The sequence below is a fragment of the Battus philenor genome, unplaced genomic scaffold (assembly GCF_028537555.1).
Source record: "Battus philenor isolate CCGP_79_NKW_IND1 unplaced genomic scaffold, ilBatPhil1.0.hap1 SCAF_19, whole genome shotgun sequence".
In the NCBI taxonomy this organism is placed as follows: domain Eukaryota; kingdom Metazoa; phylum Arthropoda; class Insecta; order Lepidoptera; family Papilionidae; genus Battus; species Battus philenor.
This window is the reverse complement of record NW_027181681.1, coordinates 12,209,945-12,236,836: the sequence shown is the minus strand read 5'-3', so window position 1 is coordinate 12,236,836 and position 26,892 is coordinate 12,209,945. Positions and strand designations below refer to the sequence as shown.

Sequence of the window (26,892 nt, the reverse complement as noted above, 5' to 3'; positions counted from 1 at the left end):
CCGCATAGCTTTACAAGGAAAAATATTCATTTAATAATATTTATGAAATATTTATAAAAAATTGAGAATCAGCATTACATCGTGTGTCCTTTGCTTTACAAACCGCTCCTTGGAGATAAACTAATAAAGTCTTAAAAAGCATGTGCGCTTGAACAAATGTTTTAAGTAAACGGTAACCCGTCTTGAGTCGGGCCATACTGCATAACATATTAAAAGCATTAATGAATTACAACATTGCCAATCGACAATAATTAGTAACGGTATTGGTAGTATTTTCAGTTTTTATCAATTATTAATAGATGTTTTCAGTATTTTTTTTTTATCAAAATTGAAGTACATTATGACAAGTAATATAAAAAATGAACATCATACCTAGAAATCATTTTATTTGAGTATCTACTTTGTTTTCGTAACGCATGCTATCTCTGCTTAGATATAAGATACACATTGTTATGTACCGTAAATGTTTCAATGTTTATTTTTTAATTAATTATTTCTTCCATAATCAATACACTTAAAAAACGGTAAATGTATATAATGAGTGAATGTATATAAATATGATCATAAACAATATGTTATGGGTAGGTGGATAGGTTTATGTGCCTTTAATGGTTGTCTAAGTATGTACCATAGATTCGACACCCGGAATTGTTTATTTTTTTACTTAGCCTAGATCTCTGCAAAGTATCTAAAGATTCTGGAAGTTTCTCTTGATCCATTAATTAATTAATGTTACCAATTATAAGGACACTATTGTAAATATAAACAAAGTTATTCTTAGATTTATTTTATAATGGATTTTGTTGCACAAAATTCTGTAAAAAAGAATGCATTTAAATACTGAATGCTTTATTTTAAAAAAAATCTATAAGTAGCATTCACCTGATTTGAAAAAAAATTCCATAGACAAAGTATTCCTGTCATATGCATTTATTGTCACTTTTTTGGGAGCACGCTAATTACCATACGTTGTAAGTCCATAATTTCTTTTATAAATTATTCAATGAATGTAAAAAATGTAATGTAATAATATTGAAGTAAGACAAAGTGGATAAAAGGAAGAGGAATTGGAAAAGACTTAACATCGAGTACCAGATAATTGCAGATTGATAATTAAATTGTACATTATTCTATCTTTCTATATTGAAATAAGACGCTTGTTAATTAAAGCGAGTTATTTCAATCGTAAATACAAGACATCTCCCGCGACAAAAATTGCAATTCTTACCGTTTTCCATTTTTAAAAGCGCTTTAGCTAAGAAAGTACTTTTTTATTGTTTTCCCTGTCAAAGGAGCGCCATTCCCGTTTCAAAATTTACAACAATTTATTTAAAATTTAATTTAAATATTGTGAATACCGATTTTAATTTTTCGTAATACGATGTAAAAATATAAATTACATTTAACACAACAAAAATATTAAACGAAAATTTTCCTCAATTATAAATGTTTATAAATATCTTACTTTTCATACGCATTATTCGATAATTTTAAATCCATGCGGTAATTTAAAAAAAGAATGTTTTTTTTTCTATCCTTTTCTTCATTACAAAATAACCGTGACATTTCTTTTTGTATACGTAAATTCACAGGTGGTTTGGTTAAAGGTATAACAGCTATAAAGGGTTTTGGATTTGTAGCTCATTTGTCTGCAAATTAAAGTTTTTAAACCTATTTCCATCAATGACGTGGTCACTCTGAAAAATGTTACATTAATTTATATTTTCTATTGGAATGCGTCATGCTAATTACTTCTGACAGTACAAAGTCGGCACGGACAAATAGTAAACAATAATTAGTTTTAATATGTTGCAATCTAGTAAACTTTTTTTAACGATTTTCCTTACTATTTTATTATTATGTTACTTGTTAGTTTTGACAGCATTGATTTTAGGTAATGGTGTCGTCATCGGTTTAGTCCATTTCATTCCATCGACGCCTATTGCAATACATGGGCCATGCCTAAAGATATTTATGGGGGATCTAGTATCCCTGATCCCGCAAACGTTGTTTTGCAAAAAAAATATTTTTAATTTTCAATTTAAAAATAAAGGTTGATCGTAGAGGGGTGAAAATTTAGGGTTGTATGTATTTTTGTATGTTGTATCATAAAAAAATAAAAACAAAAAATTTCGTCAAAAAATAAAAAAAAAATTTTAAGGGTGAACAACCCTTATCACTTAGGGGTATGAAAAATAGATAGTAGCCGATTCTCAGACCTACTCAATACGCATATAAAATTTGGTAAAAATCGGTCAAGCCGTTTCAGAGGAGTTCAAGTTCGAACACCGTGACACGAGAAATTTATATATTAGATAACATAATCGCTACGTGTGACAAGTTATGGTTTACTATATATTAATTGACAGTAAATGAGCTATACATTCACCCATTTAAATCTTTTAAACCTAAAACCAATGTACAGGGTACATTATGTTTCAAACTATAAAAAAATATACTTTTTTATAGAATGTTTTTCTTGATAAAAAATGTTTCTACATACACAAGCATTTGAATTGTTTGATTATTACGTGATAATGATGTAAGTGTACGTAAATATATAACCCTAATAAAATACATTTTGAACAAAAACAAAAGCATAGTTTAGCGTTCATTAAGAATTCATCGCTGTTGCTTTAAAGCGTCAGTTACGCCGCTTTACACCTTAAACTATGTTAGCTTTTCTATTACCACCGACAAAAATATACCTGGCATTGTGTTGGGATACCCCAAAAATCTAAACATCTTTTCGTCACGAATAAATTAAGTAAAACTCGAGCCTAAGCATTTTTTTTTATCGTTTCGACAGTTAAAGACGTAATCATTATTCAGGTCACATGCATCCCCTCCAACGAAACAATGGGCAGGCAGCGCTCCTTTAGCCGCAGGAAGCAGCGCACGCGCAAGTGTTACAAAATGGCCGATACCGCCATATTTTAAAGCTTCGAGTCGGTTATAAGTCCGTCTGGATGCTATGGAGACAGTGCACCATAAAGGGAGAGGACATCCTGGTTTGTTTCCGCTCGACACTTTTGGAACTACGAAGAAATGCGCATTTTAAATTCAAGTCGACGAACGGACAATTTCCGGGTGACGACTGTCAAAATTATAGTTTAATGTTTCCTCGGGAATATCCATTGTTATTAGTCATCTTACTAAAACAACAACATAATCCAAATTTCGATCGAATCAAAATCCTATTATCCTCAAACCCAAAGCACAGTGGGATTACACTCTTCAGTCTTCTGTATAATCTGTCGTAGTCGTTTGTAATTTAAAATAGGATATTATCCTATTTTAAATTACAAAATATTTCCAATCCATTTAAATATTGTTTGTATCGAAATACGATAAAATCACCATCTATACTTCTATGTTCCTATTGTATTGGTTCAATTTTATATGTATACATATATTTTAAATGTTCTTTAAGCGTAAAAATACATAACCAATTAATATTTGTTCCTCCGTGGTCCACGGGTGACTCGAAGAGGATCTACGTTGGCATACTAAAGAATGATGGTTCACAATTCGTGAGTGATCATCCACTAAAATGTAGGTTTGACTTCACCTGCTAATGTAAGCAGAAAATATGCTACAAACTCGAAGGCGGTTACCTGTAAAATTTTAGGAATATGGTGGAAATGTAACTGCATAGGGTCCATCAGAACCAGTTAAATTTTAAATATTAATTATGAGAAAAAAGTCTGGAAACGTCTAACATAAATGGTACACTAATGTACTGTTAAAATTCAAATTATTTTAAGTTAATCAATGTCACGTAAGGATTACTGCACCGCCCAGAACATACGACTAATAGAAGTAAAGTTCTACGCAGATTATAAATTAAAAAAATATATCAAATATTTTCTTAAAGAGATTTAAAATATTTACAATAAAATCTGACAATAGTGGTAATAGTTTTAATTCGACACAATTTTTTTAATATTATTATTAATTTTTATTTTGTATTACGGTACTTAAACAATTGCAATAGAATTTTTTTTAAAGAAATAATATTCGATTACTTTTTTTATGTATTATAATAATATGGACTTATAACATAATTTAAAAAAAAAAAAAGAATAGAATGCTAATAATATGACATTTAGTTTGCGAGTGTATTTATAACTTTTTAAAACAAAACGTTAATAACAATCAAGCTATTAGCATATAGCTAATTGCGTTATTTTTACGAAAAAGCATCGGTATTTCTAACTCTTTAAAATTCACACTGAAATATCGGAAAAAGGAGGATAGTTTATTTTACAAATTAGTAGCTTTTAAGAGAAAATTTCCTGCTGTACCTGCGTTATGTAATATCCACGGATTTATTTATATAGTGTGGGTATATATTTTTTAAACCTGACTTTAACTGCTGGTCAAGTGGCATTTACAGATTGAGATGGCAGGGAGCAGAGGGCGTCTAGCATAAGACCTCTCACCTCCTCTCTTCTCTCTAAGATTGCGTAGCTCGAAGACTCCCCGGGAGCTTCGGCTCGGATTGTTAAACACTGTTATTTTACCAGATAGATAGGCCGCTGAACTCTTAGATTATTTCGGTGGATACTCCATGGAATTACTAGGGTCAAAGGTCTCCCCCACGAAGGGAGTTTTAGCGGTCATTCGTTTGATTATACCCGTTTATAATTTAGACAAAAGATCGCTCGAGAAGGTGCTATTTATATATTGTCTGTTAAATGCTATGCTAATGTTAAAAGCTTCTTTTTACGGTGCACAGAATATTATATAATCATATAGTAAATTGAGCACAATATTTTAACCTTCACTTTCACCGGAGGTGTTTAACCGGAACTAATGAGTTTAGTTTAAACACTTTTTCTTTGTCTAATGTCAATAAAATGTCTATTTACCGTCGCCTATCCAACGTACAAACGTTTTGACATCTGGCGTTTGAAAGAAATAATTCAAAAAACGAAATTAAATTTATTTCGAATTTCGAATAGTTTAAATTCGTAAATAGAAATTTCCAGATTCTAATTTCTAATACATATACAGATCTACATCGTGCACAGAAATTTGGGGTACTGAACAAATTTTGATACTATGTGAACTATTATTATTATTGGTTATAATTTAAAAAAAATTCAATGAAGAGACACATGGTTGAAAACCAACGCTTGAAGAGTTCCTCATCTGTAGTGGGTTGGGTGGAACATGTTGCTGGTGCAATCGAGCCTGTAGACACGGCGTGGGAAAGCTCCCCACTATGTGAACGTGGGAAGTGCAAGACCGGCAAACGTGGCGATCGGCATATGCCTTGCAGTGGGCATCTATAGACTAAAAAGAAGAATAATAAATTATTACAGATACAAAACAATATCATATGATATTTTTTGTATGTTCCCCCTACCGTGTTTGAAGCAAGGACTTCACATGGCCAGGTAAATACATATTTTTTTAATTTTGTTCACCATCCTCCTTTCTTACACAAAAGATAAATTTTGTATGTAAATATCAGATGATATTAAAAATCGACTTACATGTTTTGTTGATGCTACGATTATTGTTACATATAAAATTTCTCATTTTTGTAATGTAATATTCGGTATAACCATATTGCTATGGTTTAGACTTATTACCAAATAATCAGGTAATTCAATTATTTAATAAATAATAAAACAACTACATCTATGATAGTAAAGTGATGTGAAAGTTAAATCTATATCTTGAGAATGCTGGAGAGAGATGTGAGAGGAAATATGAACGAAATTCAAAGAATGTTAGGGGTGACAGATATTTTGAAGAACGAAAGATGATGAAAATAAATTCAAAACTAAAAATAATGATTTACCCTTGTGGACAAACCACCAAAAGTCAAATCAGTTAATCCTGATCATACTAGACAGAAGCGTTACTGGTGTATTTTCCACCATTTTTATTTCCAGCATTTATGCTTTCAAAAGTGGTAGTGGTGTTATTAGCCAGGAAAAAACGATCGGCGCCGCTGCAAGGCATAGGTTTTTCCCAAAAAACATCTATTGAGAGATATAGTATAATCACCACGCTCGGAAAGCGGGTTGGTGATCAAAGTGTGGTATTGCGGTACGTAGATGGCGCTGCTGCCGATCCTCTGAACGGTGATAATCCTATATAATGAATTCACAGTTTTAATTAAATAGGATTCTATCCCGGGAAACGAACTCGCGACCTACTATAGCATGACTCAGTCATCTGCCGCTGGGATTAGCGATCGCAGTGTTGTATTATGGTATGCAGATTGAAATGCTGTCCAACTTTGTTTGTGATCAGTGACAATACTATCCCCCAATCCTAGGAATGAAACTCACGACACATCGATCACATTTCACTCCTCTACCGCTTGCTACAATTTTGTCTGAATACCAAAATGATGATGAGTGATTTGACGGTGGCAGTTGTGTAATTCACATTGTTTGCCGCATACGCATTTATCAGCGGGCTGGCGAGTTGCACTTTGTTGCACGACTACCACTGCATGTGCAAGTGGGTAAATATTGGTCCTATTCTTACTTGAATACTAAAAGGATATTATCGACGAGAGACAGCTGAAGCCGAGGATTTCTAGTGGGGACATTGAGTGGAGAGTTCGGTGATCTCCAAATCTTGAGGTGATTCATTATGTAGCAGTCCGAGCGAGGTTCCCAGGGAGCTATGGACCTTCACTACCATAGAAGAGGTCTTAGGCAAGATGCCTTCTGTAGTCTGTCGCCTGAAACCCACGGAATCCGTAAATCCCATCATAAATCGTACGTTAATGTCATGAACTAAAAGAATAAACTTTTTTTAAACCTGGGTGCAAATTAAATTCTCTTTAAATCACCTGTGTACCATCTAAGTGGGTCAAAGTTGATTGCGAACAAAAGGACGTAACCGGTTCTATTCCCAGAGTATGGATGCTATTTGCCCACGCGTGGGCGTCGGCTCGGATCACTGATGAATGTCTATCTGATGTAACGTCGTGAGTCATTCGTTTAATCATGCAATTACGCCTTCACTGGATCAACTGACGCGTAAAATAGTATATGACGCTCACGAATCTATTTAAGTATCATTGATTATTTTTAAATTTAAAAAATAATTAAGTGTAATTGATATTTCAATTAGTATTCTATTTTGTAATAGTTTTTTTAGTAGTTTGCTCTTGTCAGCGGTCATGTTAATTGCTAATCAAAGACGTTTGATACTTGTATTTAAAAATATTTGCTTTTTAAATGAAAAAAATATTAACTAAAAGTTTCATTGAAATTGTTTCGAACAATTAATCTAATATGGAACAGTAGTCATAATGAAGGTTAGACATAGGTGAACACAGAAACACAGAGTAAAAATACCAACTGTCAGATAGGGATGTGAAATATGAATAGTGTTGTTCATTATTATTGATTGAATATAAATAGTATTATAAATCATAGTATTTAAATATATAATCATATATACTATCATTTATACATAAATCATAATATTTATTTGAAACATGAAACTTTAATATTGTGATATAAGTGTCATATCACAGTGCTAATTTTCAAAAATATTTATAGTGACGTAACTAGGGGCACTGAAACAAGCTACGCAATCATCATAATCATGTCCTAGACGCCCGCTGCAAGGCCCAGGCCTCCCCAAAGACAGCCAACGGTGGGTTAGGGAGTTTTATTATATTTTTTAATAATTTTATTACCGTTCTCTTCTTCCATGCATCGTATGTTCTTCCATTCTTTCACTTTTTTTTTTTTTTTTTCCACATTTCATCTATCATTCCCTTTCATTCTACATCCCTCTTTCCGACGCCTTCGATCCATCACCACATTTCTCAGGTTTATAATTTATTTCTTTACTTTTATTTCACGTTTTTGTTTATTTTATATACTTATTTCTATTTTTATACATTGATTTTATTTCTTTTTACAGTTTCAACTTTTAGGTTTTGTTATTATTTATCACCTGCGTTATGATTTATTTGCATAACCTGAGGAAATCAGGTCGCGTCTGCTATTCCTCGATTAGTGAGGACATTGTCCCCTCGCTGACTTTGATACCAAACCGGGATTCGAAGTCGAATCGGAGTCCTCCGAATGCTGGACAATTGCTACAAGGTGGACCACGGTCTGGTCCACGCCCGGTTTACAGAAGCACAAGGGGTCCTCCTTGAGCTTAAACCGGTGTGTTAAGTTAAACTTTTTAAAAGCAATTAAATCAAAGTTCTATTATCACAAATATCCTTCACACCGTAACAGAATCCTGAAGACTTTTTGTTTAATGACCTTTTTAAATTGTTTATTTGATAATTTACTGACATTATTTGGGGGCGTATTGTCAAACTGAACACAATTGCTTGTAAAAGGGTCACTGGTTTTAAATAGCCTGTAGAAATTATATCGTCATCAACGGCGCATCGAAAAGGGGAATTCCATAGAAATATAATTCTTTACACATCCCCAGTGAAATAGAGCACTCTACAATACTTCTCAACCTGTGATTGGCAGACGATTTCTATTGGTTAAACATTGTTTTAATAGTTTTAAATCGGTATAAACATGCTCTAAGTTTGACCAATATACCACCGGGTCGTGCTGGGTTTGTGTCCTCGAGGGCTGGCTGGGTGAGCCCCGCTGCTTCTATCTCGCGGCCACTATCTTTGCGACTTCCTCGTCTCCCCGCCGAGTACTGATACGGGTTCGGAAACTCGAATCTTGTAAATTTTATATAGTTCACGGACCCCTCCGTTTCGTGAACTCGTTTCCGATAAAGCTGTAAAAGCCACAAGGCTAACAGCAAAAACTTCACATGAGACAATAGACCAACGTACACACTTCTACTTCGGACTTTTTGTTATTACTTCCAAGATCTACCGCACCTAGAAAGAATCTCATAAACCTAAAGAAATATATAAAAAGCTTATCTTTATTTCAAGTTCTAACCTTATGTATATCTCTTTATTTCAAACTTAAATGAGGTTAGATTTTGTATTCACGAAGAAACATTCTCGACGTAATTTTATATTCAATCCCAAATCGTCGACACTAATGTTAATTAATAAATTATATATTTAATAAATAGAAATGTGGGCGAGAATCTTGTCGAAGTCCACGCCCACTTCCTATGTTTGCCAGTACCAGATGTTACTTCATCTGTCGAGACCTTTCATAAACACCTAACACTACACACAGGCCTTCATGTGAATCTATTTTATGAATACAACAGATCAATTGACTTTTAGGTGTACGCGAATATTATTTTTATTTTTTAATTACAGGAAAAGGAAGTTAATCTGGACGGAGTAGTTAGCATGCAGGCTTCCATGAGGGGATCTTAGTTTAAGCTGTCATTCGTCGCGCTAGAATGGACTGAAGCTTGACTTGGTCAGATGCCATCACCTAGCTAAAATTACTACCGTTTTGAAAAGTGCTAGCGCTGGGTAAAGAAAGGCGGGAAAACCTTTAAAAGCAACCATTCTCGATTTCTAGAGATTCTAAAGCGCCGTGAGAAAAATACCATATAAACTCCAAATACCAAATTAACTCCAAAATTTATAGGCGATGTTGTGATGATAAACAGAAGAGCAAGAGCATATAAGCATCGTGCAAATAGATGAATGTAAACGCATCCTAACCTTATCATTCAAGATCTAGATCTCTCTACAGTTACCAATAAATGTTTAAGTCAATTTGTTTACATCACAAACAGATAATTTCAATAAATTACTAGCTGTAAAGAATATAGACGATAAAAGACCACGTGAACGATCATCTAGCAGTTGTTCTGAACAAATCAAGTCAATAACTGGTATAATCTACAGCTTTGTGTAAAGAAGAAGGTAGGATGTCATCGATAAAGATTTTCTTCGATACTACCAAGGTCTATGAACGAACACGACCTTTATTCATGAAGAAACGACGGAGAATGCGTATTTACAAAAAAAATGTGATTTCTTCTTATTATCGTTGCAACAATCTCTAAGGTTCTAGAGTTGATATCACAACTAATACGTACAACTACACGTAAATGAAGAAATTGTAAGAAAAATTGTAAAATCAAACAAAAACTTTACTTTTTCCAAATATACAACAGAGTAAATAAAACCATGATTACCTAACTGTATCAGAGATAAAGGTTTCCATTAAATCTAATCAGGAATGAGATAATTAGAAGAACGAATGTAACTGACACAAGGCAGCTGAGTAGCGATGACAGTAGGTGTAGTGCATAGCGTGCTAAACAATTATTAAGGATATGCAAGGGCAGTGGGGGAAGTTCAGCCACAAAGTGAAGAGTTGACCATGTTAAGAATGTTAGAAATTCTCGATATAGGCCACTTCAAACCAGTTTTATTACCAGTGTAAACCTTTTAGCTAAAATGACAATGAAACTCGTTCTATCTTTCATCTTCTTCAGACATACCACATGTCGATCTTCTAGATCAGAGTTTCCCAAACTTTTTTGTGTCGTAGACCCCTTGCCATGTTTTTCCGTGTTGGGTTAGTTAGTTAGTTATTATTTCTAACTGTAGTGAAGTTTAGTGTTAAAAACTTAAAGTAAAAACACATGTAAATTTATACATTTATTAATTGAATTTAAATTAAAACTACTCAAAATTAAACTACTTCATACGTACTTTTATAAATAGTGTAAATGTTTTGATATTATAAGATAGTATGATGTAAGTAAATAGGTACTATCAGCGTATGTGTTGAGATCCACTATCGTGGGCCCCCATTTTCATTTCATGGACCCCCAAATTTTTTTCGCTGTCGTAGACCCCTTGCAGGTTGTTATAGACCCCTAGGGGTCGATATAGACTACTTTGGGAATCACTGTTCTAGATGGTACATTAGCACTTCATGTTTTTTTATCGTTCTCGGCTTATTGTTTGCTTCTCTCTTTAGTATCTTACTTTTACGAGCTCTCTTCTTCTGTTTTCATGGATCTGTACCCACTTGGATATAGTTAGACATTTATATCAGCGGCATGGAAGTTGAGGTCCATGGAAGTCGCTGGACTGGATAAGAGAAGCGCAGGACCTGCCATCATGACGATCTTTGGTAGAGGCATATACCTACCCTACCTACCTAAACACACTTTTAAATTGTCCATTACGAAATGTAATACCGGCTCAACAGTCGTTCGTTTTGAATTACAATTAACATTGTTTTATGTTAATATTATAATATCAATCATGTAAATGAGTCAACAAACCAATTTCCACACATTTCAAACAACTAAAAATTCTTAAATCTGAAATAATATACTTTTGATTTCAGATTTAATACTAATAAAAGAAAACCTAAGCTGTCATGGAACTAAATATATAAAATAATATACATAAATTAAGAAACAATTTAGAGGAACCAATGAGATAAGTTATGTATTTTCTGATATTGGCTGTGTTTGTGAGTGGCGCCATAGGTAAACTTAGTGTAACTTAGTTTCGTAATTATATAGTGGCTGTAGTGAATTATTACGGGCGACGGAATGGACGCGCGTGCGCATAGCTGCACGTCTCAACGCCATTGTGGATGTACACATACGCGATCAGAATACGCTGGTAAAGCTGCGTTCGATTTTCGCAACACACGGCCGACTATTGCTAAAACAAACGCTACGAAATTGATAATTTATTTATTTTTACACTGACAACACTCTAATACTAATTATTTAGTAAATAATCGATTGCGATTAGACAATTTTAATCGATTCTAGATAGCGAGATATTGTTGACGTTCGATGAACTTACGAAAGATGTGAAGTTTGACAAATAGACAGACTACAATATAGATATAAGAATGAGGAGATCGCTAAAGGAATTGACATAGCTCAGAGAGCTGGCAATCAAAGTTCCAGTAGGCAGATCAGGACTTTAAGATTTCGGCAAACGAAGTTTTAACATGCACGTACAAGAAGAAGATGCTTCCAACCAATCCGATTGGAAATCTCAGTGGTAAATTTATGTCCAGATGTAGATGTCTTAACCCTTAGTAGCCTGATTTACGAAAGTGGTTTTTATTTAATATTACTGTTTGCTTGAGGAGACCATCTAGACAGATGAAGGGAAAAATAGATTTTTTTTATTTCGTTGGAAAGAATATTATACAACAGTAAAATACGTACAGCCAACCTATAAAAAAAACTAATAGTAATGTGAACATTCGGTTTAAAAGATTGGTATCAAAATTGAAATTCTAGGCTATTAAGGGTTAAGTCTGAAATGTTAATGAAAGGTAAACAGTACCAGAAATAAATTAATGAATGCCGTGTAGACACTATTTATGAATTATATATTATTTTTAACGATGGCAGAAAGACATGTGACATATGTCAATTGTCACTGGATACTGGCAACAAAATATTTCTTTAATTTTTTGATGAATTGGTTACTGTTAATTTTTTAATGTCCTAATCATTAAGAAAAATGTAGGTTAGGAAAAAAAGTATACATTACACTATCGAGAATTCAGTTAAAAAGATGTACTTATCCCTCTATGACCTAATATTCAAAGGTATTAATACTTTCAATAACCTTGCACTTTCAGATTGTCCCCTTTGGTCGTTTGATACAGTCGTATTTCTCCAATAAAAATAAATAATTATAGGAATAAATAATGGCGTCAGTATCAAATAACACTTCCGTATGTTAGCATTAAATTTCACTCGTTCTAAAAGAATATAATAATGACATAAGGAAAAGGGAAAGTTCACTTTGAGTTTCAATTTATTCATAAAACAAATCATTGCAACATTTTTAGGAATAGATTAATGTTGATGACAGCCATTTTTAAATTGTCAAATCTGAACTGTCAAAATACGTCATTAAGAAAGGTAAATTTAAAGTCCGATAAATTTAAAAATAATTTATTTCTTATTTATTTCATGAAATAAATAAGATCGTTACTTCAAATGAAAAATCTATAAAAAAATCTGATGAAATCAATGATGAATATTAAACTAGTGGGTGCTTACGTGACTCCCGCGCATATTTGTTCCATACAGAAAATTTCTTTGCAGTGTTATGTAAAAAAAATCACGTGTCAAACAAATCCTCGTATGGATTTTTACCAATTGAATCTTTGTTTTTTAAAATTAAATTAAAACGAAGAAATAATGTATAAATAATTTTGCATTGTATTGAATAGAATAAGGTTAGGTAATTTGAAGTTAAAAAATATATTTCACAGACAAAAAAAGTAACTTAAAAACATTGGCAAAATCTGTTTGGGGTTTTTTTCAAGGATTTTATTACATTTAATGCTAGAATCGATTCTACTATGTATAAAAATAATCTAGTGGTATTAAATAGCACCATATGGGCTGTAATGACTAGATGAATTGCGAGAAATTATGCAAAAATTTAGTCATTAATTAATTCATTGTTTAGGTGCGTGTGACATATGATCATTTCCGGTGAAACAGGAAGTCAGTAATATTAACATCTGTTCATTAAATAGATGTTAATTTGTTACCCAGGGATTACTCTTTTTAATCTAAATATCTCTCATTTTTCTATAAGTGGTGGCTTTAGGTTGCGGTAAAATAAAATAAAAAAACATTTTGACATTATGTTTACGTATTTAATTGTTTAGGAAAATTACAACTGCTCATAACAAACACCATTATACCTATTGTTAAAATAATTCTCAGTTACTTCCATTTCAATATCTGCGCTCTCAAAGAGATCAGGTTTTATTATTAAAGCCATCACTTGTAGAAAAATTGGTGTATTTTATACAAAGAATAGAAGTAATTATCAAAAGAAGCAAATGATACTTGTTTTAACAGCTCCTAATAGATATCGGACTGTTTGTGTTTCGTGCGAGAGATGACGCTATGAAGCCGAAATTAATCGATTGTCTCTTTCCAAAGGTCGATGTGTAATATGTATTGCCGGATATGATATATAGGGTGGGCCATAAATTTTTGCATTTTTGAAACATGTGTAGAAATAAAAGTATAAATGCTATTTTGTTTACGATTTATTTACCGTAATTATCATTTATTAAAATTTATTTTTTAAAAATTACATCGTCGAGATGTGCTCCGTCTCGCCGTTGGCACTCCTGTAATCGACTATTGTTTGTGTGTCGTGTTGCTATTTGCAAAAATTTTTGGCCCACCCTATATATAGGTACAACGACCGCGAATTTTGAAAATGGATACATCTTACCCGGATTATGTAATTGCATATTATTATATTTTTATTAATTATACTTAAAGCGCAGATACTATGAATGATTTTTATCAGCGTTACCGCATTGTAAAATCGCGTAATTCTTAAAAATTGAACACTGTAGAATATCTGTAAACATTGTTGACATGAATGAGAGATATTTAGCAGGGCCATCACAATGCCACTTCGTATTACGAGAGTTCCAAACATAACCTTATTTGAGAAGAGCCCATGACAAACTTAGTCTTATATTATCCAGAAAAAAATATCAAACGCTGCCATTTATTTCATATTCGAGTTAAAACATGAAGCTTAGATTTGGACAAGATTTAAAAATAACTCTTCGATTAGCATCGATTTTGTGATGTGAATTACAATTAACTTTGTACAACTAACAATATTACCGACATGCCTTATTTGTTTTGATCAAATTTTAATTGAATCTTTGGGACAGGCTTATATCCAACAGTGGACGGTGTAAATGATATTGAGGATGAAGTAGAAAGTTATAACTATGAACAAAACAAATTTTAACAGACTATACAGATGTAATAATAATATGGCGTCGAATAGAAGGCAATGTATGCACATGTAAATAAAAGTTATACAGTCAAAGACTGAGGAAGAATGAAGAAAGAATGTAAATATGAAGGATGGAAGAAGAATAATAAAGAACAAAAGACTGGAAAAAATGTTTCGTAAACAAAGTTCCCGTCATACATTAGCACAGGGGTGCGTAATGCCACCAAAAAAAGGAAGTCATCAAAAAATACCATTAAGTAGCGTCTAACGTAAATGTTGAGGGTAGGCGAATATTTGCAAGTTTGAAAATTTCCCTTATAGGTACTACTTAATAGATGTAAAACAATAGCATTTGATAGTTTTAAATGAAACGCCGTTCTGAAATACATGCTTTATTCTCCGAATAATACGATGACTTTAAAACATGCAATAAATATTGCATATCGACCTTTGGAAAGAGATAGTTGGCTAATTTCTACTTCGTAGAGCACTATCTCTGTCCCACACTACCTATGTGAAGTTTTATCAGTAGTTGTATTTCGTGCGACATAGATAACGCTCTACAAAGCCGAAATTAGCCGATTGTCTCTTTCCAAAGGTCGATGTGCAATATTTATCGCCGGGTACTGTACAATAATTTCTAAGAGAAACAATTTCTAAATAAGCAGAGTTTTCTGTACATCGCTTGTTAGAAGTTTTGTGTAATTGATCACGTGTATTGTGTAGACTATATACGTATGTAATGTATTGTAAAAAGACGTTCTTGTATCGCAAGGTCGCCGATATTAGCATGAACCCGCCAACGCCGTAGAAACGTCACAGTACAAGGCGCTAAATACACGTCCACGACACTAACAGTCGACGCTTCGCAAACATGCTACTGTTATAATATATTAAATTGTTTATTGTCATCTAAAACCTCAATCCCACTACTGGGTTTTTAAGTATTGACTTTGACGTCTTCGAAATACGTACAAGTAGAGATAAAATGATGAAGATATCCTACATATCTCGAAGAACTGCACGTCTGAAATAGAACAGTGGACAACAACAAAAAAAAGCGAGAAAAAGTATTATAAATAATGTCCCCACTATAGGGTAGGTCTTTACTCGGAGTTTAGCTGTGAAATCTAATCAGAAATGAAACCTGCAGAAGAACCAACATCGCCGACGTAGCTGGATGAATTGCTCGTCTGATTTGGCAGTCGGGAGGTTCTGAAGTGGCGACCACGAGCCGGTAGACGTGGCGTGGGTTGACCTCCCACTATTTGGACCGATGATATAGTTCAGGTCGTAGAAAGTCGCTAGAAGCGGGCAGCACAGGACCTGTCATAGTGGCGATGTTTGGAGCAGGTCTATGCCTTGCAGTGGGCATCCATCAATTGAAAAAGAAGAAAGGACAAAATGGATCCTACTAGCATAACTGTGAAATTCACAATTTCAACGAATATTGCAGGAGGTATAATCGAGTTTTAGATAAGTCGTTTAGAGTCATATCGATTTTTTATCATCAACTTAAACGTCTCTCATAGATTTACTATAGGACCGGTTAAAAGCGATCGCTTATGAGAAAGTAAATGTTTATTTTTGTTTTTGTTATTACCGGGTAAAGGTAGCTGATATGCCACAGCGGATAATTACCTTGCAGATGGCAACAATTGCTGCTAGCGTTGGTTTTAAGGAACTAACGACATAAGAAATTAGAATGTAACAAAATGTCGAATAAGTAAATAAATAAATTTAAAGTTGTTAAAAATTCTGGAGGAACGGTGAGGGATATGAGGCAAGGAATGAAAGGTAAACGAATGAACGGAATGGAAGATAATGTGACAGATAAAAGAAGAATGAGTGTGTCCATGTGAACCCGAGACGAGTTTTACTAGAGGTCCACAATAGCGAAGGTCATTAAAAAAAAGACTAACAAGGCATGAGAGCTTTTCTTTTAATTTACTAGCTTTGCCCGCGTCTACGTCCGCGTGGAATTATACAAACAACATTTAGTTTTTTATTTTAGTTTAATTTTTTTTCTAAATTAAAATTAGCCTTAGCTAAGCTATCTGCCAATGTAAGTCCCGTCAAAATCGATCTAACCATTTCCCAGATAAAAATAAGAAAATGTAATTTAGGTAATGTACCGTGTATATCATTCAAATCTATGTAATAAAAGGCGTATATTTTAATATTACAAACAGACACTCTTATATTATTATTTGTATAGGTTGGAAAGGAAAACGGCTAATATACATAATAAAAAATAACAAAAAAATTATAAATAGTTGCTATTTATATACATTTTAATTATTATATAACGTGACAAATATAAGTATAATTAATTAATAATCTAGCATGTCTTCACCGACTACGTGAAAATATTTCGTAAAACAAAGAGAAAGGTTTAGCACATTATTATAATATTTATATTAAAGTCGATCTACATTTTAATACATATTTTACAGAATTACTTCTGTTATGTTACGCTGCAAATTATAATTTCTGTGAAGTGTTATTAATTACGCATTACTATGTTTTATCGAGATACTACCACTAAAGGCGGATTTCCTTATATATTTGTTGATTTTTATGTAGAAAAGCTGATAAACGTACGCAACAAATTTGCAAAAACTCCAAAAAACAACATTAAATACGAAAAATAGTGATCACGTGTAAAAGAAAACATGTATTTACTTTAGCCATCTACTCTTATTCTTACTACTGATAGTTCGTGCAGCAGTTATCCAATGTCCTTGTGTTTTCTCTGGCAAACACTCTGCTTAAGATTTCTGGAAACACTATAAAAGCCGCGAATAACATGGGATGGATGCATATATACACCTCTGGAACACCAACACGCCTAAAGGTCTAATATCAAATTTTGAATCTGTGCGAAAATAATAGATTTTGATTCTGTGTGAAATCGATTATGAATCCAGGAGAAATATATCTATTTGAAAAAAAAAACTTGCAACATATTCAACTCAAAATGATTATAGAATCATTTTATAATATTGCAATTTTCATGTAAGACGACATTCGTTTTTAAGTCGGTCTTGCGTACGATTGAATATAAATATCAATTTACGTTTTAATGTTCGCACCAGCTATATAATGGTATTATTGCTGTCCATATTCGAGCACGAAACCATTTGTTGTTAGAACAATCGTCGGCCCATATTGGAGCGGTTGGTCATCGCATGTCGCCGCCATATTGCATATCTGTATGCAGGTCGCGTTGCCCGTCGAAGACGTTCGTGGCTCGCCCAACGCTCGATAGAAAGAATCATGATGAAGGAATTTGTGTACGCCTCCTATGTGCTGTGTATGATATACGATGAATAACTAATAAGGGATTTCTAAGAACTATATTATATTTGAATGCGTGCATAGTTTCACTCATGCCAACAGATATTCAATCGTCGTGTCCGATAAAAACGTTCGTATTGAATTATTTTAATTCTTTACACGTAAAACAACTCAAAATAGAAAGTTGCAAATGCACTATGGTGTAAAATTTAATGTTTAATTCGTGTTATCCATTACACATTTTTAATCCAAATTTATCCTTATTCGTGAAAGCAACTATATTTTTATGCTAAACATTCTATGAGTTTTCTGTCAATTCTATACCAAATACTGAAAACAAAAAAAGTATATATTATTAAAAAATATATCTCGATAGGCGAATTTACTTATTATCAAAAACTTATCGGCTACAGGTGACATCAATTTATTTTTTCTGTTTCAAAATATAAATTAATAATTAATGTGACGTATTTCTAAGTAATCTCTTTATTTATTGATTATATGTAAGTAAAATAAACGTGTATTGTCAAATGCGCAAAGTTCAAAAGGAACTGTCAAACCAACAAAGTTTATATCTCTTATGTATAATCATTAATTCACTGTAATATTTCAAGTTTTTGTGCAATTTTCTAATTTTATTTATATGTATATTCTGAAATCATTTTCTAATTTTGGCGTGACTACGGAAAGTACGTATTAATTTTTATAAATACCGTCTTGCCCTTTGAGAAAATATTATCCTACCCAAGGGCAATTTACCAGATTAACATATAAGATTCAAACTATTTTCTTAATCATTAAGGTCTCACGAAAAAAAAAATCTCTACGATATTTATCAAATGCCTTTGGATCCATTACCGCCATGGGCCGTCATACTTATATTCTTAAGTTTGGTAGTAACGCATTTTTTATTAGGCATACACTGAAGCTGGAAACATAATAATCATAAATTATAAAAACATAATGCATTACATGGTAATATATATTTTTAAGGCTTTTAAAAATGTTTGCAACTTTTCAAAGTTTGTGGCTGTATAAATCACAAACCGAGTTCACCATAATAAAAGAACGCTTAATAACAATCGATAATCAAAATGACATTGACGTTTTGTCAAAACGTCAAATGCATTGTTTACTAAAATTACTAATTGGATTTTAATCAACAAAGCAAATATGCAAGCTTTTACAAGTATAAGAAATATAATTTTTATAATCAGTGGGGGTGTTTTAACGTTCGTTATATTGTTTATATTTGCTAAACGACAAATTACGAGGTTTGCATTAAGATCTAGACGAGGTCCCCATGTACCAATCGGCACAGACGCGAAAAAGGTATTTGAACTTAAATATATATACTTTATTAAAAATGTGTGTCTTATGAAAATAATTTTCAGTAAGATCTCAAACTGACAGGCTTTGTGATTTTAGTATTATATTGATTATGGAAATTTTATAACTAAGTGTTCAGGTCCTATAAAACAGCTATATGTAGGCTGCCCTCGGCCGATCTTGCTGGAAATCTATAAAAGTCTAAAAGTATGTCCAACAGCGGACATCAAAAAATGATGATGATAAAGACAGTAAATATATAGGATGAAAAAAAAATAAATGAAATAAAAACATTCCGAAACATGTAATATTCAAATGGCTAATAACTTCTGCCTGTACAAAGTCTGAAGGAGTATATAATAAACAATAAACAATTTTAATAGGTAGTAATCTGAATTTTGAAAACATTGATATCTTAATTTATTGTCATCACATTATTTCCGCAACCATTGATCTTTTGATAAAGTGAACAATACATTAGGTCTCATTAGTGTTTTAGTTTTAATCAGAGTATGTACAATAATTCAGTTTGCCTCTCGGAATAGGCCTTCTCTAACGAATCTCCACTTTGGTTCTATCTTGTGCAAATGTCTTACAATGATGTTATGCCTTTAGTCATCACTCCTTGTGTGTGTAAGTCCACCAGTGGATCAATATTTTGCACCCTTTTTGCCATTGGTCTTGGACAATTTCCACTTTAGTTGGTTGGCAGAGGTGTTGATACCAGCAACTTTACTTTTTTCTCTTTACACTGTGTCTTACTTTATCCAGTTTAAAACCAGTCATACTTCTCCCCATAGCTCTTTGGCTGCAATCCAATGCCCTGGTCTGTGTATAAGTATTTACTGGAATTTTGATTTGAGAGCATGATTATTCACACACTAAGCTATTACACATGTTTGAATGTGTTTTGCAGAGCCTGAAGAAGGAGATAGAGCGACGGATAGAAGCAGTTCCTTGGATTGTGTATGAACCTCGGCTTCTGAGTGCTGAACCTTCACATTATATCCTGGAACCACAGCAGCCTTACCACTACCGCTTTCGAGCTGTTGATGATGTGAAAACATTAGGTAAATAACTATTGTGACTTTGGGTTAGGAGTTTTTTTTATACTATAAGAGAATTTACAGTTTCTAAAGATTGGAGATGACGGTTCCCCCTTATAATTAATGGCTTCCTCAGGAACATCTGCAGCTACAAAATACAAGAGATATTTCTTATGGGACTTATAGGATAATGTCTATATAATCTTTGTTTTAAAAAAGATAATTGTTAGTGAAAGTAAAAGACATTTAAAGACAAGTTTTGTCACAATAAAATTAAGACAGTATATAGTTGATATAAAACTATAATTAAAAAGTAAGGTGAAATTGTCATTTAAAACCCAGGCATTTGGAAGGCTGGTAATATTTTTTCTCAGTTAGTTGGACTGTTAATAACAATGTTTCCCTACCCATGTAGGACCCCATTCTATCCCATGGACCATGGGGTCCACATCCCATAGAGGATCGAATTTGATTGTTAAGGGGGGCAATTTGAAATAAGACTCGACATGAGTTACCACTTTTCATTTTAATAAAAAAAAATATATATTACTTAGGGACCTAAGAATTTTAGAAAGATTTGTTAAAAGGTTTAACTATCTTTAAATTACACATGTTAATATAGTATACATGATAGTTTCTTTTCAGACCATAAAAATATTAATACATCTAAGAAAAATAGGAACATTACTATACTCCACAAAATTTGTTGTTAAACAAAGGAATAGAACAAAAGACAATATGATGAATGAAAGAAAATTTAGTAAGAGAAATTTTGAAAAACGAGAGAGGAGAACGCAAATAGAGAATCTAAGTTTGTTCCGGGTTTCTTTCACACCAGAATGCATTGGGAACCCTTCTAGCAGTTGACGTATGCCATAATAGGAAGGCTCAAATTGATTCTTGTTTCTAAACAAAAAGGCGCTTGGCATTCTTATGACACATATGATAACTCTAAAATATTGTTAATGGATTATAATAAAAATTAATATATAAATCTTTAACAGAGAGTATTCTAAAAACAAAGTTAATAGTAATTTCAATTGTAGAATAATGACTTCTGAACATAAGCCTCATCTTAATTTCCAATAGGACTGGTTGGAAGTGGTCTATATTTAGACTCTTAACTTTATTAAGATTGTCACTAGTTTATAGGTCTGAATCGAGAATCGAGTCCCAAATGTCGTCTTTTGTGCGCTCTATAGATTCTACCCACTGTTCAACTTTTTCTGTTGCAGAGGAGGAGATAGCTCGTCAGGATCCAGGGCTCCGGCGACGTCCCCGTGAGTCTTTGCGCTCGTTCCTGCTGTCCTCGCTGGCGGCGCCACTCGACGGCCGCGGACAGAAGCTGGTGCACCAGTTCTGTGACACCTACGAGTGTGCCAGACACCACCCGGCTGAGTTTGGAGAGGATGAATACAGGGCTTACGGAAGACTTCTACTCAAGTTGTTGGATGCGTAAGATGAAATACTTATATATTATTTTCAATTATAGATGAAGGCAAAACTTATACATAGTTATAATGTGAGCTTTTTATTCTTACATCCACTCTCAAATCTTTACACATGTAATTCCTTACATTTAAAAAAATACATGTGTCATTAGGTAAATTTGAGGATATGTTCCTCAATTTAAAAGTAAAGAAAATACACTATATACATTGGTCAGTATTTATTGATCACAAAATTAATTTATTCAATAAATAAAGAAATAATTTTATTTTTTAATTGGGTTGTGTCACTAGCCAATGACTTTTAGTACAGTCTGTCGGTACAGCTAGTTTATAACACATTTCAATAAATCAACAACATCCTAGCGCTTATCAAAAATCCATACAATTTAGAATATAGTCAAGTTTCATAAATCAGAGACTCCTTTCTTAAAAAAGTTAAAATAGAATATATTTCTATAGTCTAACTCAGAATTCCCAAACTTTTTTGTGTCGTAGACCCCTTGCCATGTTTTTCCGTGTTGGGTAGACCCCCTACTTATCTGATATTGATTTCCTGTAAATTTCTAACTGTAGTGAAGTTTAGTGTTAAAAACTTAAAGTAAAAACACATGTTAATTTATACATTTATCATTTGAATTTAAATTAAAACTACTCAAAATAAAATTTTGTATCTGTTTTGTAAAATATATGTAACATTAAATAAACATAAAATAAACTATGAATAAAATAACATAAGCAATAATTATTTTACTTCATAGGTACTTTTATAAATAATGTAAATGTTTTGATATAAGATAGTATGATGTAAGTAAATAGGTACTATCAGTGTATGTGCTGAGATGCGCTATCGTGGACCCCCATTTTCAATTCATGGACCCCCAAATTTTTTTTCGCTGACGTAGACATCTTATGGGTTGTCATAGACCCCTAGGGGTCGATATAGACCACTTTTGGAAGCACGAGCAAGAACACTGGGCTAACTTATTGAGACTCCATTTGGAGAGTTTGTGGGGCTGAGCTAGTACTCCAGTAAAAAGCAATACCTAATCTAACCCTGGACTGATGTTAAGACCATCCAGTGTCTGTCATATTGTTGTGTTTCTTGGAAGAGACGTCGGATGTTTAAATAAATAGCCTTGCACATATAAGCTATGTTAAGCTATGTTCTGCTAAGATAAGTCTAGGATAGATATTGTTTCTTGCTTAACCTGCACATTATTCTGCAATAAATCATCTGCAGATTTAATAACTGTATATCTAAATGAGAAAATAAATTAAAACACTATGTTGCTTATTCTCAGGGCTCGGCTATTAAAGAGTGTAGGCGCCTGTAGCCGCACTTCTCCAAGGGACAGTCCGCAGCGACGTCCAGCGAGGCTCCTGGACCCAGCAAGACTTCGCCCCACTGCCCTGGCAGCCCTGCCAGGGGCTAACAAACTGCCGGCAGTTTTACACAACCAGTACACTGCTCTAGAGGTGAGATTACAAACATGCTATATATATTAAGTTTTTATATGTTTAATGTAGTAGGTGACACCCGCTGGCTATGTTCGCTTTTTCTTTGTCATTTTTAGCATACTAAAATAAATCTTAAGTTTTATATCTATGAGTAGATATAACACTATACCATAGTTTGAAAGTAAGCATTTTTTAATGACCACATCCACAATCTCTTCCTGGCGGAATTTCGTAAACTCCATTCTTAGCCGACTCTTACTAGGCGAAAGGAATATTCCTACCAAATTTTAAGCATCTAAATCCTTATGGTAAAATAGATATCATGATGAGTTGTTTCTCCAGTGTAATATTTCTTATCTGAAAAATTTAATTTTCCAGAATATGCCAGTAGATTCGAAGATGGAGGACGAGATCATAAGAGTGCCAGTGAAGAGTCCCACGGAGCCGCTGGTGAAGGCTCCAGCAGATGAGACGGCCGTGTGAGGCCGGCGTGCCCGCCACGACGCCAAGACTCTCTAACGTGGTGCGGCTTGGAACCGGACGAGATTTGAAGAAAGAAAAGAATAAAAGAGAACAAAGTGGTTCAAATGTGATCCTTAAGTGTTTGTATATAAAGCCTAAAGTGTAGTGTGAGTATACCATAGCTTTGTTAATTGTATATTTGGTTGTATGATCAACCTGTAGTTTCATGATATAATATTTATTTATTTAAAAATAAAACTGGACAAAGTAAAAATTTCAAAAACAAAATTAATATAAAATTTGATACATATGTAATGTACAAAAAACAAAATAAACTATTCAATTAATTTATGATAAACAATATCAAAATTAAAATCACTGTCTAATGAGGCTGTCGTCATAATTAGGCTTTCTTTCAAAAAAAATGAATACTCTTAAATTAGTAAAACACAGTGAACATAAAACTGTATTAAAATTGCGTCGATTTTTATTTATAAAAGAATTCCACGAGTTTGGATGGCGTGGAGCAATAAGAAACTAGCGTTGCAATCTTTTAGGAAAATATAAGAAAATTAAAAAAAATTACAGACAGGTACCCAAAACAATGCAACCTTGAAAATGTAATTAAATTAGTACTAATTAAGCAGCCACGAAACTGAAAAAATTTGGTTCAGCTTATTTTTTGAATTGACTTCTCAGCATTGGTATGATTATTTGTAATTTAGATATGAAGAAGAAAAAGTCTAATCCGTGAAGATGCCAATAATATAAAAAAATTAATCTGATCAAAAAGATTTTTGCATTGGCATTAGCGAAAGTAGCTATATATTGAACCTTTTCTTACTTAGGACGGACTTCCGCAAAATAACGCCTGAATCCATTAGATAAAAAGATCTTTCTCGCATTTTTAAAATCATTACCATTAGAGAGAGTAACTTGATTTTTTGTACTTTTTATTTTCATTTTCAAGTTGTTAATGTATAATATATTAATTACGCTAATAATTTTCAATTCACTTTGATAAAACTTGCTATATTCTGCTGGAATTCGGCTTTAGGAGTATTAATTATTACAGAAGATATTGAAAGAAGGGATTCCTCATGGTAATATGAAATTGTCAATCAGCTGACATGGTTTTAATTTTAATTTTCGATGTAAGAAAATATAGTAACCATTAGTATATTTATTTATTATTTTTTATCTTAGTGATTATTTTCCTATTCATTTTGGTTTTACATTTTTTTTTGTCTTTTTTGGTATTTACTTTTTTGACTTACTGTCATTAATTTATCTCTGCACTGCCTAAACGGTTTACTATTATAGAAAGCCTTCAGCATTAACCCTTAATAGCCTAGAGTTTCAATTTTGATACCAATCTTTTAAACCGAATGTTCACATTACTATTAGTTTATTTTATAGGTTGGCTGTACATATTTTACTGTTGTATAATATTCTTTCAAAAGAAATTAAAAAAAAATATATTTTTCTTTTCATCTAGACCCTCAAGCAAACAAAGTAATATTAAAAAAATATCACTTTCGTGAATCAGACTATCAATGGTTAAGTTCGTCGTTAGACATAAATAGTATAAGAAGTGTTTAAAAATTAGTATTTTCTTAACATTCTTGGGTTCCTATCTTCGATCATGACATGGTCATTTATATAAAAAATTAAAACACTTCACGTTATTTCAATTTGAGTCGTGTTTTATTGGGACGTAACCACGACTCAAAATATTTATATATGTGTATATATATATATATAAATATATATACATATACATATGCATATATACATATATATACATATATATATACATATATATACAAATATATATATATGTATGTATATATAAATAGGGCGCATAGCTAAGTAAGGTGTATCTAAAAAACTTATATTAGAAGAAGTTATATTATGGGTGTACCCAAATTTGGCCAGTGGTGATATTTGATTTGATATTTCTATAGTTTTTCATATATATCATTTGTAGATAATAATAATATGATACTTATGTATTAATTTTATATTCAAAGGTGTTGTTATTTAGTGTTAAATATAAATATTGCAATGTTGCTAGTCTGAAATACAATACGTGACTATAAAATAAAATCCTTATTTCTCAATAAATGTGAATATTAAACAAATACTTAAATTAAAAATCTGACCTAATTTATTCTTTTTTTTCTGATTTTAATGTAATTAGGTTCAGCAGACAGCCATGTTTAAGAAGTTTCGAGAAATATTGTCGAAAGAAACGCCGTTAGTTCGAATTATATATATGTATACAAATAATGCTATATTATATTTTCGGAGTAATTATTTCTGAATTGAAAATTATTATTTTCGTTAATACAAAACACAAATTTAATATAAGTAAACAAATTATGGATAATTACCTGAAATTAAAGAAACTACATTTAAAGCATTTAACTCATATTAATTAGTTTTAACATTTCTTCTCGTGATTAAAGTTTAGAGGTTAGGAAAAAAATTGTTTAAAAAGTTTGTTTCACACAAGTCATTGACACTTTGACATTGACAGTTATGAAATTACAAATAATTCAAACAGATTATAATTAAAGATATGTTTTCCTTATATACATATGGTATTTCGTATTGCATGTAAAAGTTTTAAATCTTTTTGCTGACAAATAAACTATTTGTTAGCCCCTTTAACACTAATCATACCAACACTTATTAAGTACTTATTCCTACCACAATAGGTCAAATGACCCGACTTTGTATCCTGCTTGAATGTATGAAATAAGTTTCTTAGGAAGGAAATAAAAATTAAATTTAATTTGTGTAAATAGCTGTAGATTGATTAGTAACAAAAAGTCATGATATAAAAATTTGCAAATTCAATAATATGAACCCGAATGGGTCATTTTGACCCATTACGGTATATTTAGTGTTAAAGTTTTTACATCTATAATATTCTTACAAAGCACGAGTTACAGAACCCTCTAAACAATAAACACTGGACCCTAGGATCAAGAAGTGTAAACACGTGTGACCTTTAAGCTATTCATAGATTTTTGTTTACGGTTCTCGGAAATTCAAACCGAGTACTATCTCGAACTTGATAGAACCTTCTCCGTAGTATATATAAGTGTACTCCCCGATGTCGACAGTTCAGTGTTGTTTTTCGAATTGTAAGATT

The 26,892-nt window shown here is 32.4% G+C and overlaps 1 protein-coding gene across 1 annotated transcript; it reads left to right on the top strand.

The window, feature by feature from the left end:
• Positions 1 to 19,103: 19,103 nt before the first annotated feature.
• On the top strand, positions 19,104 to 25,225 carry LOC137921527 (protein C1orf43 homolog). Its single transcript, XM_068764315.1, has 5 exons — positions 19,104 to 19,315; positions 20,229 to 20,382; positions 21,594 to 21,813; positions 23,111 to 23,285; positions 23,646 to 25,225. The coding sequence occupies exons 1-5, from the start codon at positions 19,157 to 19,159 to the stop codon at positions 23,748 to 23,750; spliced, it is 813 nt and encodes a 270-aa protein (XP_068620416.1). The 5' UTR covers positions 19,104 to 19,156; the 3' UTR covers positions 23,751 to 25,225.
• The last annotated feature ends 1,667 nt before the right edge of the window (positions 25,226 to 26,892 follow it).